This window comes from Lissotriton helveticus, chromosome 1_2 (genome assembly GCF_964261635.1).
Source record: "Lissotriton helveticus chromosome 1_2, aLisHel1.1, whole genome shotgun sequence".
Lineage (NCBI taxonomy): Eukaryota > Metazoa > Chordata > Amphibia > Caudata > Salamandridae > Lissotriton > Lissotriton helveticus.
This window is the reverse complement of record NC_136058.1, coordinates 93,319,177-93,336,051: the sequence shown is the minus strand read 5'-3', so window position 1 is coordinate 93,336,051 and position 16,875 is coordinate 93,319,177. Positions and strand designations below refer to the sequence as shown.

General features: G+C 41.3%; 1 protein-coding gene across 4 annotated transcripts in view; it reads right to left on the bottom strand.

The window, feature by feature from the left end:
• JAK1 (Janus kinase 1) overlaps nt 1–16,875 on the bottom strand; it is a 490,769-nt gene that overhangs the window by 81,479 nt on the left and 392,415 nt on the right. For all 4 annotated transcript variants that reach the window (XM_078669080.1, XM_078669071.1, XM_078669099.1 and 1 more), the window contains 2 exons: nt 11,162–11,312; nt 2,015–2,109 (listed from right to left, as the gene is read on the bottom strand). In XM_078669080.1, the coding sequence (XP_078525206.1) occupies nt 2,015–2,109; nt 11,162–11,312 (246 nt within the window). The remainder of the gene's footprint in view (nt 1–2,014; nt 2,110–11,161; nt 11,313–16,875) is intronic.

Below are 16,875 nucleotides of genomic sequence, written 5' to 3'. Positions count from 1 at the left end.
CCGCAACAAGGCTCTTCTTTAACGTTGGAATTGCAACCAGATGGTCAGAACCCAGATAGAAAGGTCATGAAGGGATACAACATGTATATGTGGTGGCTAAGAAGTGGTACCCAACTATGTGAAGTTCTGATTCTAATGTTCTTCACAGAACTCCAGGAAGGATAACCACTTCCAATAACTAATGGATAAATCATTACAATCCTACAGTGGGAATGGCACACTTCTCAACACACTACTTAACAAACTCTTCCCCATTAACACTATACTGCACAGTACCAGACTAACAGCATTCCACTTTGATTGAGTTTTTGCTCGGAGAGGTCCTCCTAGTACTCTATGCAGCTGCATTGTACCTATCAAGTGGAGACGTTATTGCTGAGACCATGACTCCCAGCAGACTAAGTCACTTGGCTCTCTGACATTTCTTGATCACCTCTGAAGGAAAATAACTACAACGTCTTTTAATCCCATACCTTTTGTTTGTACAAGTTCAAGCTGCCACAGAGGAAGCACTTTTCAGGATTGAAATAATAGACAGTACCATTATGAAATCTTCATCAAACCTTTTTACTCTTGATCTCCTATTCATATTCCTCATTAACAAACACCCCTTCTGTGAATGGACTATTTCAGAAATCTGCAGTGGGAGTGGAACCTGGAGGGCTTGAGATCCCCAAAATCCACCCTCATGTGATCGGGTTGGCTGACCATTCAGTCATCACTCCTAACAGGTTGAGCTGACCTTTCGGTCGCCACTCATAGGAGTGCTGCATTAAACTGATGTTATCTCAAAACACACATGCAGACTGAACAAACCGCACACTCAATCTCCTATGCAAGGTAACGACTTGAAACTAAGACTGATCTCTGTTTATGAGAAAATTAAATGAGTAAGAGGGAGATGATAATTCTTATAAATATTATCATTCACATTGTTACGTTTCCTAATCTACTTACTGGCAATTCCACTACTGTGATGGGTAAGTACCTGGCCCATTGAACATTCTGTTTAAACAGATGTAGCCCTTTCTTTTATAAAACTGTTTGCCTTTTATCTTTCTTCCGTAAAATTACTACCAAACACATTCCTAAACATCTTCCACACAAATGATCTGTTAGTGCAGGAGTCTATGAAAGAGCCACATAAAAAAAATTGCCTATTTGATTTGAATATTGTTCTCTGCGTTTATGCTTCATTTACAGCACTGTCTAGGCTACACCAGGAACCACCTCTTTTTTTCTTTTTGGAACAATACTGCAGAGGTGGCCAGGATATGGGTCAGTGAACATCTCCTATTCCAGCATCCCTCCCCATGCTCACTAAGTTCATTAGCAGGATCAGGTGTCTTTTGTTTACATGGTGTTTGAGATTGACAAGACAGCTGAAGTACTGACTTACAGAAAGAATATTGATTACTATAGGTACACTGCATGAGGCACAAGAGGAGAACACAGTTTTACTTCAGCTTTTGTATCTCTTCCTTTCTCTGACATGAACTAGAGGGAGAGAAAGTGCTAAGTGTGACTGGAACCAACCAGTATCCAAACTGAATCCACTGCTCCCATAGAGACCGCTTATTGAAGGGGAAAAGTACTTTCACTCCCTAAATGCAAAATAACAACACTGTATGACATCAAGGTTTGATGCATATCTTTTAAAATAGCCAAAAAACAATTTCTCTTTTCTATTAAAGGGAGGGTCCTTACATTCCTGCACATAAAAACATTTATGAACGATTTAGGAGGATGCAATGAAAAAAAACATATTCTGTAAGAGATAGAAAACCATATATTTAATGATGGCGAAAACCATGAACTCAAATAACCAGTGGAAATAGCTGGAGCACATAAAATAGTCTGCAAAGGGTATCACGGTCTCTGTGTATATGCTAGAGGTTAATTTTGTTATCAAATTATTTGCATTTATGGTCCTACTATGGACAGGTGCAATAGCTAATGAAAAGCTTATCTGAAGAACCTTAGACGGGAACATTTCTATTAAACAGATACATACCTCTCCCAAATCTCGAATCCTCTTTAGGAACCTTTTTTCGAAATGCGTTGGATCAATTTCGGAATTTGGTTTTATCTCAGAAATTATATCCGGATCTAAGTGGAAAAAAATTAAAATAATAAGAACAATGTTTAAACAGAAATCTGAAACTTGAAAATAAATCCACAAAGTAACACTATCTGGTAGCTACGCATAGTTATTAATGTTGTTTTGTTCATTCTAATGTTACATACCTGAAAACTATGAGGGTGATGAGGTAACATTTAGGTCAATTTCAGCAAATCTCTACGCTGATAATATTAGCATGACTATTTTTTTTTAAACAATATATTTTATTCGTTTTTCATGCTACATACTGGCCATAGCCCCATGTATACATTTTGAAGACAATATGCATGAGGAAGTTCATCGCAGACATAACATTTTGGCTCCTGCAAAACCCGCAGGTATAACGGCAAAAGCATTACGCAGTTAGTCACAGATCATTAGTGTGACTCTTTACTAGGTACAACTGTTTTGTAACCTTTACCTCATCACCCTACAAATGCAATTATTTCCATAATAACCCCAAACTGTTGCAAGAGGGAGCATAGTTGTGGTTTTTATTAGAAAACCAATTTCCTACTTGGAAACAGAAAACCCTTATTGAGTATGCTTTTTCACCGTAAATGTCCAACGTTGTGAAGATTCTCAAAATATCTATTTAAGTTGGATGATGGAGTAGAGGAATTCAGACATAACCCTTATGGAAAGGTTATGCAAGGTAAGCAGGTTAAACATGCTTTCACAGTAACATAAGAGTTGAGACAGAAATGCCATCAAAAGGTGTGCAGGGTCTACAGACTTGCATGCACTGCCCAGCATGTAGATTAGCATGCCATGAAGGAATGATAATATAATAGTAATGATTTTCGGGCTTCGCCTTCAGACAGCTTTTGCAAAAGACCTCTTGCATAATTGTATCTTTTTATTGCTCACATTCAGGGAACTACTTTCTTCTTTTTCTATCAAGATTCTGTTAGTGTGCATACATTTTCTTACTCCGTCACTCGTGTGCGGCTTCCCACTCAAATACCTGCCCCTGTGTACACTGCGTTGCTCCCTCCTCTCCAAACCCCTGCTCCTACATTGCTTTCCTCACCCTGTTGTTTTTATGTTTTTTCCTCCCCATCACGCTCCTAGACACATTACTGTTACAGTCTTTAAAGGAAAATTGCTTTTCCATTTTCCAATTTGTTTTGAGGCCCAGCAGCTGCCATATGCAGTTAGGCCACTCCATTTTTTAAACATGCTTTTGCACACGTTTAAATTCATCTGTGTATTTACTGCTCCAAGCGGCAACCACCAGCTTGGAGCGGAAGATAAAAATTAAACAAACTGGTGGCCACATCATGTCATGATATGTCATCTTGATAAGCTGTCACTGCAGCATCACATGTATGCAGGCATGTGGTCGTACAAAGCACTGTGTTATTTTTCACATTTATTTTGCCTGTGCCTCAACAAAAGCATTGGCAAAGTTCATAGGTTGAAAAGGTGAGACCTACTGGCTTTACCAATGCTTGTTTTTGGCTGCCATGAAAGAAGGAGGGAATGCTGGCACTAAGTGGACAGAGCTACACAAGTGATGTTACACCATTCAAAATAAGGATGCTTAAGTGTGAAAAGAATTAGATCTTTAAAAAACAGAATAGGAAGCAGAGCCATGACAAGCTAAATATCACAGTTTCCTACTGAGACTCGGTCGGGTGCCTTACATGGGCCATTAGTGGACTGAGAGGGACTACCAAGACACAAAACACCTACAGGCAGATCCCAGAATCAGTCTTGCAATGAGGCTTGTGATTCACAGGGTCCTGTACTGCCTGACACCAGAAACACTGCGCCAAAGCATTGGTGAGGAGCTGCACCCGTGAGCCAGAGGGGATTCTCCACATGATTCCTTGTGAGGATGATTGCTGGCGGAAGATAAGGCACTGTGCTAAGGGCACACTTTAATGGGAGGAAGAAGCGGAAAGCAGATCCTGCCCCCAGGTTTTGCTAGCAGTGAGTCAGCTCCATCCTACTGTAACCTCCTATACTACCTCATGGAGGTGGAGGGCTCTGCTCTTGGGGCCATGGGGTTCCATTACTCAACCTGATGACTCTGCAAACCTGAAGATGCACTCTGGTACGGTCTCAAGCCCTGGATGTCAATACACCTCCTGTGCCCTGCTGCATTTGTGATGCTCTATGGGCAAGGGCCACTGCAACTCTGCAGATGTGGCAGATTTGTTTCTACCTCAAATGGATCAAATGCTACTAAAATCAATGCAACACTTGTACCTGTGCAGTAAAAGTCCTTCCACAAAAGTTTACTGGTCATATTTCAGTTGCTTACTGTATGCGGGTGCTAAACGTGTACTAATAACGTGAAATATCTTCCCCAGACTGTGATATCATGCAAAAAAATGCCAATGTATTGAAGCAATACTATCACAAAATATGTTGCATTATGTTGCATAATTTGTCTTTTCTTGCTGTATAACTTAGTCAACCCAGCTGTATAAAATGGCCCTCACTTGCTGCATAATTCCAGTTGCCCTCCCAATGGAAGACGATTTGATCCAGCGTTCCGAAATATCCTGCCATCTAGAGAACTATGAAGACCGCCTTCAATCTAAATAGCGCTTCTGCACCTACTGCCTTGACCCGGTGACTGCATACTGTGCTGAAGGTGCTTTGGGAATTGCAGCTGGCTTGGATGGTCCCAGCCTTGATGCTAGTGCACTCCCTACCTGACACACCTGCTGGGGCAGAGACTCACCAATTGGAAGCTTGTAATTACTGCTGGACCCTTGCTACACACTTTTCCTGAGACCTCACAGACTACTGGTCCAATATCTCCCTAGGCGGACACAGTGCTATCCTGGTGCTCAGAATACTGGGTTCCATCACTTCTTTGCACTCTAGACTAGACCAAAAATAGAATACAGCAAAAGTGACTAGGATGATGCTTAACTTCAGTGTAATAGAGCTTTCTGTCAAAAGGTTTGATGGAAGGAGAGAATCAGAGAAAATAATGGTTGTTTTAAAGGACGTGGAAATCACCACGTCAGGGGGGGGCACTATCAAACAGGTATACCGTAACCTTCATCCTTAAGGAAGAGAAGCAGCCATTGGACTGTTCTCAGATCATAAAGAAGAGCTTGGTGGCCGCAATTTGTATGGTCATCCCATCACTGGTTCACGACTTGCAAGTGGGGTTTGTTCCTGATCAACTTAGGATGCCTGGAAGCCCTAGCTTTCTGGTTGGATTCCAAAAAGCCCTTCGGCCGGGAAAAATGCAGCTTTCCATTTTGAACTATGAAAGGGACAGAATTGGACAAGACTTTATCACCCAGGTATAATGCTGTAAAACTCCCTTTCTGCTGCAGAGAGCTGCAGAGGCTTTTTGTCGAAGTTGCTGATGATTAAATGCGGTACCTGAGAGGGCTGCCCATTGTTGCCCCTTTTGTTATTGCTGGCGCTAAAGCCAATAGAAGCTGAAATCCATCAATCTGGCAACATGTATGGAAAACTAATTCAGTTGGGCAAATCAAGATGTTTTTGGTCAGAAGGCAGATACACTTTTCATACATTCCAAACTCAAAATCTCAATTTCTTTGCAACAGCTGTGATCCACACCTTCTCCCAGTTTTCTGTATACAACATATATTGGAGTAAAAGTGAAGCTCTGCTATTACCACATTTCACAATAAGGTGCTTCCAGAGTGGGGAATACCAGTAACGCTTAAAACAGATAAAAGTGCACCATTTATTGAAACTGAATTCTGAAGCTAAGTTTTCTATTTGGCATAGATCACATAAAATTCATGCCACTATAGCCTCAGGCTAATGGGTACGATCAAGAGCGCTATTCAAAAGGCAAAAGTACTACAAATAACTCTGCATCAAGCAATCTGACAAATGTCGAGTGACTATCATACAACTCCACAATCATCCACTGGAAAGCTGCCATCAGAAATCATGTCTGGAAGGTTAAATAAGTCAAGATTACCTCAGTAGGTGCACGAGGAAGTTAGTGGAGGCATTTGTGATTGTGACAGACTAGCAAAATGAAAAAAGAAAGAATATTTAAATTCTCATCTTCACATTAGGGATCCAGAAATTAGTCCTTGTGAGCTGGGTGTTAGGCAACCATGGTTCAGGAAAACAGATGCTTTATTTAGGAGTAACTTACTACAAGTCAAACAAGTTCAAAGCACAATGGTCTCTGAGGCGAACTCTAAAAGGTATATAGCATGCCACCATTAAAATGAGTAACTGACAAATCTCTTTTGCGATCTGAAACAGATTGAGATACATTGCACAGAGGTTGGAGTTAGCAAATAGCAATGTTCAAATACTTGACGGTTTAACTCTGGCCAAGTATGTGCATATAATTGAGGTTCTGCTGATTTTGGTTTGCCTCCAAAAGGTCCAGTGGAAAGTAGTGATACGCCTGTTTGCAGATCCATGAGAACTATAAGGTAACCACACTGGCTGGCTGAACAAAAATTATATCATCAGTACACTTTGCCTGTTTTCCTCCTTTATTTTTATGTAGAAATCCACGAACAATGTACGGTTTCGATTTCTTTAACTGGAATCAAGACTTTGCCATAATACCAAGATGCCTTGTGTTTAGAATGTTTTGTTTTAGGTCAGTAATGTAGTTAGGAATTGGAGCTGTAAGAAAGAGCTGCGTACAACTGCTTTGGTAATAAACTTGATGTTGAAACAAGTTTCACTAGCCTGCATCTAAGCGCTAACATCTGGATTATTGGCCACCACGCAGCTAGAGGTATGCATGAGAAAGAAAGTAAAGTACTTTGACAAACCACTGTCAGGCCATTGAAATATCAATAGGCCTGATAGATGCCAAGGCATTCAGCATCTCAAACCATTGAGGTCCACCCTTTCCCCCAAAGGGGCATGATCAGTGTTGCTTGCTATAATACAATAGCCAGAGCCATAGGCTTTACAAAATCTCTACTAATGTTTGCAGATTCATTCTCATAGTGAATGCTGCTGGAGTCACCTCAGGAAAAACAACAGTCTCTGATTCAGTAGCATTTCGTTCTTACTCTTGACCCAATGGAGGATCACATCTTAATGGGGTTCATCTTGCAAAACCATCAAGACTGTCCCACCAACTTTTGAGCCTTTTCCATGTGGGCAGCCTCTTAGCACACATTAATAAGATAGGTCGAGACCCACTTGTAATGGCCACATCAGTCTTCATTGAGGACTGCAAATAAGAGTCTGCAACACAGCATCCAAACAGTCAAATGTTCTCAAGTGTATTTTCGATCTGTATTATGTTAGTCACAGCACATGCACAGAACCCGATGAATGGCTCAGCAGCCTGACGCCGAGACACATCAGTCATCTCCAGCAGTCTTACTATCCTCACACAAACTCTGCTACACTCTTGCCAAGTGAGCCTCCAATTTGCTCTCAGCCACTGTTACCCTTGTCTCTATGCTATCCACTTTCTTGTGGAGGTTCTTGATGGAAGCCATCAAAGCTCTTTCTCCTTTCATTATATCTTAGAGAGTACTATAAGCTGCTTTATTTCCAGAAAATATCTCACGCTTGATCTGTGATTTATGGCAAAGACAGTGTGCCAACAATGATGCACTCCTGATAGGGGCACCTAAAATAGTGTGCCCCTGAGCATCGGCCCAGTTGTAAAGTCCCAATAGAGTTGTGCACCAAAACTTAGGCACACAGCTGGCACAATAGTTGTCCGTGCTACGCAGAGTGGACGAGGTTCTTGGTGACCATGAACAGCAGGGTGATGAAAGAACTTCAAGGATGGGCTCATTTTAACCAAGAGGCAATACTGCACCTGCCAGTTGAGGTGTAGGAAACTAGCGGTGTAAATAGGTGATTCTCCCGTTCCCCTGTGAAATGTCCCATTGGGTCCTACCCCTGCCAATATACCTAGGACACGTAATGTATAGCACGGGCCATCAACTTGGAATTCTCCATAGATCTGGAGGGTCACCTTGCCACTCAGTCTCTGAACGTCAACTTAATCGATCTGCCTCACTCTCCCTAAGCAGCACCTAGTCCTACATCTCTTGACTGTCCGAAAAGTAAGAGAATCTTGCCAAAGTCAGCACTATCTGTACGCAAAAGCGCTCATGGCAAGGAGCTTGGAGACGCATATCTGTTTCCAGAGTTTGTGAGACAATGACTCCTGACAGTTATTCTTTATTATGTTTTCAAGCAGCATACAGAGACCGCAATGCTTAAATAGATTTGGAAATCGTCAGTTGCAGAATATCGTCCACCCTTACACACTCCTGATACCCTTCACCTTCCCCTACACTGGATACACCATCTTTTTCGACTGGATATACAGTGGTGTTTGTTTGGAAATATTTGACACACACCAACCGATAAACAGAAATTAAGACACACCCTTGGTATAGTCTCTCAAGCTTCTGCTCTTCATTATGCATAGAAAGCCACTAACAGGTGCTAGCCAAATATATAACTCAAAATTACGAATTATCACTTCTAATACAGAGCAAATCATAAATCTAGGACAGAAAGAGGTCCTGTCTCAAGCTATTCAACTACCTAACTGCTTATCAAAGATCCAGTCATACATGTATGGCATCAATTATCTAGCATTAAACTTGGATAAAGCTACATTGCAAAATCTGCATGGTAACAGCAAGTCCATACCATCTACTTGGCCACCTTAACAAGGAATTACAGCTCAACTCATTAAAGATGCACCTTGCTTAGACAGACTATCTAACAAATGTGCAAAATTCAAGACCCGAACTTACGTCGCCTACTAGCACCTGTCCTGAGAAGGCTTGTATCACCTTCTACAAACATCCCTGTCTCGCATGAGCAAACTAGAGATCCTTTCAGAAAGACATACCTTGTCACTTCTGCATCAACACATACATCCAGCATTGAACACTGGGAGAACACCTTTGAACGTGAACTTTTGTACATGAATGTCTTAATCGGCCATATGGCTGTACAATTTTTTTATATTTTTTCACAGACTATTCCTGAATTAACTCTTGAACTGCCTTTGTCTTGCACATAAGCCCAATCTACTGCATTTTCAGCTCGTGTTATATGTTTCAGTTTTTCTTTTAATTTGAGTTAAACAAAAATGTTATAATAAAATAAAAGGAATCTGGCAGTATTTCCATCTCATACGTTATCCTTTGTACACAATCTGCACTTTCAAAAATAGCATCTATTTGTTCTGTATAATGTGCAGATGTACCCCATCCTGATTCGGCCTTCGTCAGTCCTGCACTAGTCCTGCACTATAAGAGAATATGATGATGCACATTTACAATATATGTGATGTTGTGCAGAGTACATCCTATCCAATAGTCTATATGTACTTCCACAAACAGTGACATTTAAGATTGCTAACACTGTTTTATCATTGCATTTAGTTTTAGGCCAAAAATCTTCACTGTGAAACTTGGTAGACTGTCCTGGGTGAGGTCTCCTGCAGAGCTAGTGTATTTTGTTAAATATGGTTAAACTTTCCAGTTTCTAATGCTGCATAAATACAAGTGTTTTTCATCTCTGTCAAGCGTATCATGAAATAGCTATTACTACCTGCAATTAGTAGGCTTCATACTGCATGCATTAAGCATCAAACGCCTTACATCTCATTTCTATGCTGTTTTACATAGTTATTTCTTTTACTTCTTATTCATTGCAACAGTGTTGATCTTTGAGTAATATTGAAAGGGCCCTGATATGCTTTGGTGTATGAACACTATGAAAGGATATTAAATCCAAAATCTATATGGTAATCACTGTTAAGGTAAAAGCTTCTGGCCTACCATGCACACCCAAGCACTAAGGACAAGGAAAAAGACCAGTTGGACTCAGGACCTTGGAGGAGAAGAGGCAAAGAAGGGACAGTATTCATGAAGTCCAACACAACTTTTCAGCGCCAATGCTCATACTGCAAAATCTAGTTATAAATTTGGAAGAAAGCTTCCCCAGTTCATTTATTGCAGGGTGCCGATATTGATATGTGGGCCTGGCCTGGTATTTAGACCCTGGCCCCACAAAAACTGCTTCCTGGCCGAACTCCCTCAACCTAAATTTAACACAGTCTAAAGACAGGTATGAAGGAATGATTTAACTAGAGTTTTGCCTTGGTTTAAAACAATATTTGGTCTGTCTTAAACCACAGCACAACTTTTCATAAATCTGGCCCTCCTATATGGCTTAAGGTCCCTAACACATCCCTCTTCGGTCCTTAATACACTCACATATCTCACCCAACCCTCTTTTTGTGTCAATTTAGTTCCTTCATACCTCTCACACATCGCTCCCCAGCCACTCTTTGTACTTCCCTATGTCAAGGTCTCATATCCCTCTCAAATATCCCTTCAACTCTCCGTTGTGCAACCTGATGACAAAGTATCTTTAACGCTCTCACATATCACTTCTTAGCCCCCTTTTGTGCTACCTTACATCAAAGGCCCTTATCGCTTTCACGCACCTCTTAGACTCTTTTGTGCAACCCAACGTCAGGCTTCCTTATATTTCACACACATCTCTCTTCTAATCCTCTTGTTATACCCAATGTCAAGCTCCCTTTCGTCTTACACACATTTTCACACCATCCCAGTCTGCTGAGGCCACATTCACTTGTAGCACATGGAGGAACTTAGTTTGGATGGGTAACAACAAGTTGGCCAAATGAACATTGTTGGACACTTTGGAACACAAATGTGAAGGAACCAGAAGAAATTCAGGAAGGAGATGGGATTAAAGACCAACAACATAAAAGAGGTGGCTCATGTAAGAAAGTGAGTCCAATGTTATAATGTTAGAAGTGTAGAAAGGATGGCAGGTAATCAAAAGTGTTTCTCCACGACTGTGACTATGTATAATATATTTCTACTTATCCATTGCCTGGTCAGTACTTATATTGAGGCAAATGCCAATAAAGTTGTTCATATTAAAAAAAGAATATGGGTTACTCTCATTACGTGCAGAGAATAATGGCATGATATTGCATTCATCTACAATATATAAGCAAATACTGAAAAGTACACTCCATCTTTACTATATCTTTAAAAAGGTTGTATGAATTAAGGTGAGGCTTACTTTGTTCCTCTAGTCTATTAATGTCTCGCATGATTGCCCGAAAGAAGGGTCTCTGGTTGGGATCGTAGTTCATGCACTGCTTCATTAGATCAGCCAGCTCTGTGCAGGATGGTGTTATCAGCATGCAGTGGCCATCATAGAATCGCTCTTTCTGGAAGACAAGAGGGTTACAGATTAATGGAAAAGCTGAAGACTAATGATCCAGTTTAAAATTCGCTTCACTAGCTCATGTGGCGCTATTGTTCAGTGTCTCATTAAAACCCAGAGACATTGGACGGGAAAAGAGTTCCAAAATCTCTTCTATAGGAATGCACTTCTTGCAAGAAATCCTGAAGAAGAACCTGTATGTTGCATACTAAGCTGCACATCAAATTGCATATTAAGTGCCAATAACTTAAAAATGTTATTTAAATAGAACTAAACAGAAACATAAATATCAAAGGTAACTCATTTTCCAGCAATGCTATGTACTGTATGCAACTAACATTGAACAATAAAGACCTTGATCAATACAGTAATTTATCATCACAGGGTAAACAAGCATTGGTATAGCCACTAGGTCTCGCCTTTGGGACCTTGTACGTGTTTAGCTATGTAGCACAAAAGAGACTACAGTGGCACGTTGGGCAAAACACAAATGATGGACTAGAATGCACCCGAAGGAGAACCACGCTGAGATTAACTCAGGTACTTCACCCGTCACTTTTCCCCATAATTTGCTAGTGGCACAGCCTTCCCACAGTACTCATATAGAGGGTAACACTACACTTTACATAGTCCATGCTCGGTCACTTAATACACTGTTTTGTGTGCAAGGGGTAGAATGGGATAGGAAACAAAAGAAACCAAATAAGAAAATGAGAAATGGATATGAGAAATACATCAGTGAATTATTCATAATTCCACATATTCCTTTAGATCCGTAGGGATTCACTGGTCTATAACGTTTCAGTCACATCCAAATATATTCTCATTTCAAAAATTGTTTTGCTGTGAAGAATTGAGGGATACATTGTAGCTTTGCAGTATTGTGATTTATCATGCAAAGTCAAGAGTGTTATTGTATACTGAGAGAACACGGCATTCAACCATATTGTGCTGCTTTCATGTGACAAGAGATGACCTATAAGGTTGGTGTCGTCTAATGAGAGAACATCCCTATCACATGGGACACGATTCGTTTTATAGAGCAAGGGTGCGTGAGGAAAAACATGCATATGTTATTGTAATTTAAGCCATAATTTAATATATTCAATAATAACATCAGAAATTATGTTACTCAATTTTGGCCATAGGGCCAAAGGGTCGTGGCTGGTGATCCAGTTCCTAAGGTGCAAAAAACATTGCAGGAGAAAAATGGTGAGATGAGGACTGTTTTGGTCAGTTATTTCTTATTGCGTTTGACTACAGTTTTGTGAGTGGCAATTAAATTGGGAAAAGGTAAAGTGGGAGCAAGCGTGTTATTTCTCAAAGCTAGGGATAAGGGGCGAGTAGCAGACTGTGTTTAGAAAAAAGAAAGAAAAGAAGCAGGCGTGTTAGTTACATGTGAGGGAGATCGTATATTACTAAAATCATATAGCGCCAGCTAAAAAAGGGATATGAAAATGTGCAGGCTGCAGAGGGAGAGAGAGTCGAAGGGGTGTATCCGCGAGTGGTGCTCGTGCGCTAGGGAGAGAAGTCTTCTCTTTTTCAAAGCACATACTCGTGCTTGTGGTGCACTACTGCGCGCTCCCACAAGGCGTATGCCGCCACAAGCACAAGTATGTGCTTTGAAAAAGAGCTGCACGACGGCTAAAGGTCTCCTATGCAGCACATGCACGCTGCGTAGGTGAGACCTAAAAATGACTAAAGAGTTGAGGCGTGGTTGGGAGGGGGTGGATGAAGTGAAAAAATGGGGAGAAGCAGGCTACCCAAGGAAAGTGGCAAAGATGTAAGAATGAACACACCTATCCCATCAATCTATCTTGCTAAATCAAGCTTATTGAAAAGGAGAAAAGCAACAGCGAGCAAAAAGGTGAGGATGTTAAATAAAACAACCTTATCCACCAATCCAAAAGCTGCCAATTACTAGGTTTAAAAATTGTATTTAAGTCTGTACTGTGGTGCAGAGCACCTACATTAAAATAACGAAGTTGTAAACAACCTATATGACCCCCGAAACTAATATGCTGATACTGTCAACAAACGTGAAGAAAAACTAAATATAATTGCTCTAAAGTGCCTTTCACAGAGCCCATGCCTGGTGGTTCCAAAATTGTTATAACACTCTTTGAGACATGCCTATGCTGTTCAACTTTCATCCTGCCACTCCCTACGTCTTTTCGGGAACACTACCTGTTTATTTTTTCTTGCAACAGAATACCACTTCCCACATGATGAGATTAATTTAGATTAGGCACATGCATATGTTAACACATGTATGATTCCTTCCACAGTTCATGATCAGCCATAATGTTTCTGCTACAACTGTGCTTTAATTTTGCAAAGCAAACAGAAGGAGATGATAGACGGAGCGCTGAAACTTTTCAGACACTCACCCCCAGTCACAGATCTAGGTTATTTAGCTCACTTCGCCCCCCAGTTCAGACAGAGCTATATGCAAATCAGTCTTGACCCTGTGCCTCATGGGAACAGTCCAGCCCAGACTGCCAAGCCATGTCTTTCCTGGACCGGAAACAAGCATCCTGGGACCGGTTTCGGGCTAACAGCCCTCATCAGCCAGGCTAGCTTGAATCTAGTGATATTTTGTCAATAGTGAGTGACTGCAACAGTTTAAGACCCAGACCCTTGAAAGTAACTACCAATACCCCAATATATTACTGTGTTTTATGGGAGTCCCCTAGAACTTTGAATAGCTTCTTCAAAGTGGTGGAAATGATTAATGCTTTGTAGCGATTCATCTTACAGGGGGGGTGTAATGTCTTACTTTGATGTTTTGTATGCATATGATGGTCTTTGACTTTAAGTGGAATGTAGAATCCTCATGTTGCTATGGTGGGCTATGCTTCTGGTCAGTAGACGGTGGCCTGCCCTAGGAGTTGAATGGGGTCTCTGTCACTAAGATCTTAATAAAGACTTTATCTTCATCACATCTGCCTTTCTGGATTTTTATTAAGATTGATCCTACAGGGGGCTTTTTCTTCTTTCCAGTGACATGCAATATCTCATTTATCTAGGTGGAGACTCACCCCGATTAATGTATGGGAGCCTTGGGAGACTCCCACATCTTCCATTATCTGCAGCATCCATAGTTTCGGGTTAAGATCTAATGGACATCCCAAGACAGATGTTGTTGTACGTACATATAACAATGTTTGCACATTTCCACACTTCCACAACCTTTCCAGGTTGTAAAAAAGTTCATGAAATATTTTAACTGTACGAGTCACAGGCGTGCAAATATTGTTAGTTTTCTGGAAGCCATATTCCCTTCTTTCCATTTGTCTTTGTCTAGGTGCCTCAGATCTTGTTCCCACTATGAACATAGTTGTCTAGGGGCATCTGCGGTATTTACCATCAGCGAGTGATGTGTTCAATAGATGGCAATTTTATCTAACTGCTCTGGAATTCATTTAGCGTCTGCAGAGTTAATCTCTGGGAGCGTGGGTAGCTCCACTCTGTATCGTTCCAAGGCATGTTGAAATTGTAACTGTCGTAAACGATGAAATTACTCTTTCAATTCCTCAAAAGTCTTCATACAGTATATTTCCCAAATATCCCCAAGTCCGAATATCCATATCAAGTCCTATGTCTTGAATCCAGATGAATGCACTAGGTAAGCAAGCAACATCCTATATCATAATGGGTTTCTTATGTGTGATGCCAGCATTCCAGGGTTACCTTAGTAATTGTTAAAGTTCATAGGGAATCACGGAACAATACAGAAATCAGCTAACAGCCTTCAAATAGTTTAAGTTCTAATCTGTGGTGAGGGTTGTCACTTTTTCTAAAGAGCTTGCTTTAATAGTGATGAGCTGGGCTGCCCAGTAAAATAGTTGCATATCACAGGATGGGCTCTGCAGGTGGCGTTCCTGCTACTCGTACACTCCCAAGACACGTTCTTGTGTGTGTGTTCTCTGTAAAGGGCTGGCTGGTTGTTAGGAATTTCAGATATGGAAAGAGAACAGCTCTGAAAACACCCAGTTTACCAGCAGCAAGAGGTCTCCCAGTACACAATATGTATAAATAATTAAATAGGAAAGAATTGGTCTCAGGGACAAAACAGAGAAAATGGGCAAAAACTGCAGGCCCAGAACGCACACTTGAGGACAGGAGGACACATACAGGGGACTATAACAAAAAATATTACAGGTTGTAGTTAACAAACACTCAACAAAAAAAAACATTAATATTTCTCACCTCTTACGAAGCTTTGGGGAATACTTGCCCAGAGGAAATTAATAAGACTGGCTCAAATTGAAACAATTGATAACTAAAAAACACAAGCACCAACAACAAGGTCTAATACTTGGCCATTCTAACTAGAGGTAAGGGACGCGATGAAAACAAAAGGGTGCAAGGGCGAGCTGGGTGGCTAACTGCACGGAAGAACGGAAAAGCCCCCAACTCAAAATGTTGCCAGGCAATACGCGTCACTATCCCTGGCCTTTTACACTGTCTATGCCAATCAGGATTCCTAATCTGGAAGGAGCAAGTCAAACCACTCCTATAGGACGCCATACTGGATTAGCATCATATAGGTGCAGATTCTGCATTACAAGAAAGAAACCCGCAAATGAGAGGCAACCCAAAGATAAACTCCACTACCTTACCAGACCTGGGTACCCGATCCTTAGGATCTTAACCTTTTAATGGATTTTCTGTCCCACCCCACAACACTGAACCATCCAAAGCATTTCAGATCCCTGGCGTAGTGTGACTAAGTTCTGACAATGACAAAGGATAGCCCCCACCCCCTTTCTCCGTGAATGCCACCAGATGATCTCGGCCTGATGCTGCACTGACAGGTGGGCTGTGGAAATGTTGAGGCACCATTGAGAGGGACACTAAGATGGTAGCTATCAGGGCGAGCTGCCAGAGTATAATAGCACCGCTGTGAAAGTCTACAAGCAGACTACAGCACACTGCGAAGACTGAGCAAGAGCAGAGAGAGTGGTGTCAAGCTGAGTTGATGGAATGAGCGTAGCTCCATGGGCCACAAGATGTGCATTATTATGCAGCACAACTTGCAAAGGTACTGGCAGGGAGAGATAGTAGTGAGAATTGGCATCAGGAAGGCTCAATTACACCTCAACTGGTATATCCTCTCCCATCTCAGGGGATGGCAAGGCAAAAACGAAATACTTTAACACATGATGAAAGATGAGATCTTGCCCGAGAGATGGGACGAGTTGACTCATTAGCAGCACCCCACCTCTTTCCCAGATACCGCATCACAAAGGAGTGTGTGGCATTCTAGCTAATAACCTAATACCATAAGCAATGTAAGCCTGATCAGAAGGACTTGGGCCAACTGGTATGCGGGTAGCAGCACCAAGAGTGTGGAGATCGGGTCTTCTTAGTGTTGGGTTGCTTGGGAATGCAGCCTAAAGCAGTAGGTAAACTCCATCTAAGTCTAAATATGGGTACAATACCGATAGCCAGCATGTACCATGAAGAAATGTTGAAAACAACTTTGAAGAGAGGGTTTGAGGGAGGTTAACTGTTGAAAGGCAAATGTGTGGGGTCCATCTAGACTAGCTAAATCCTTGCAA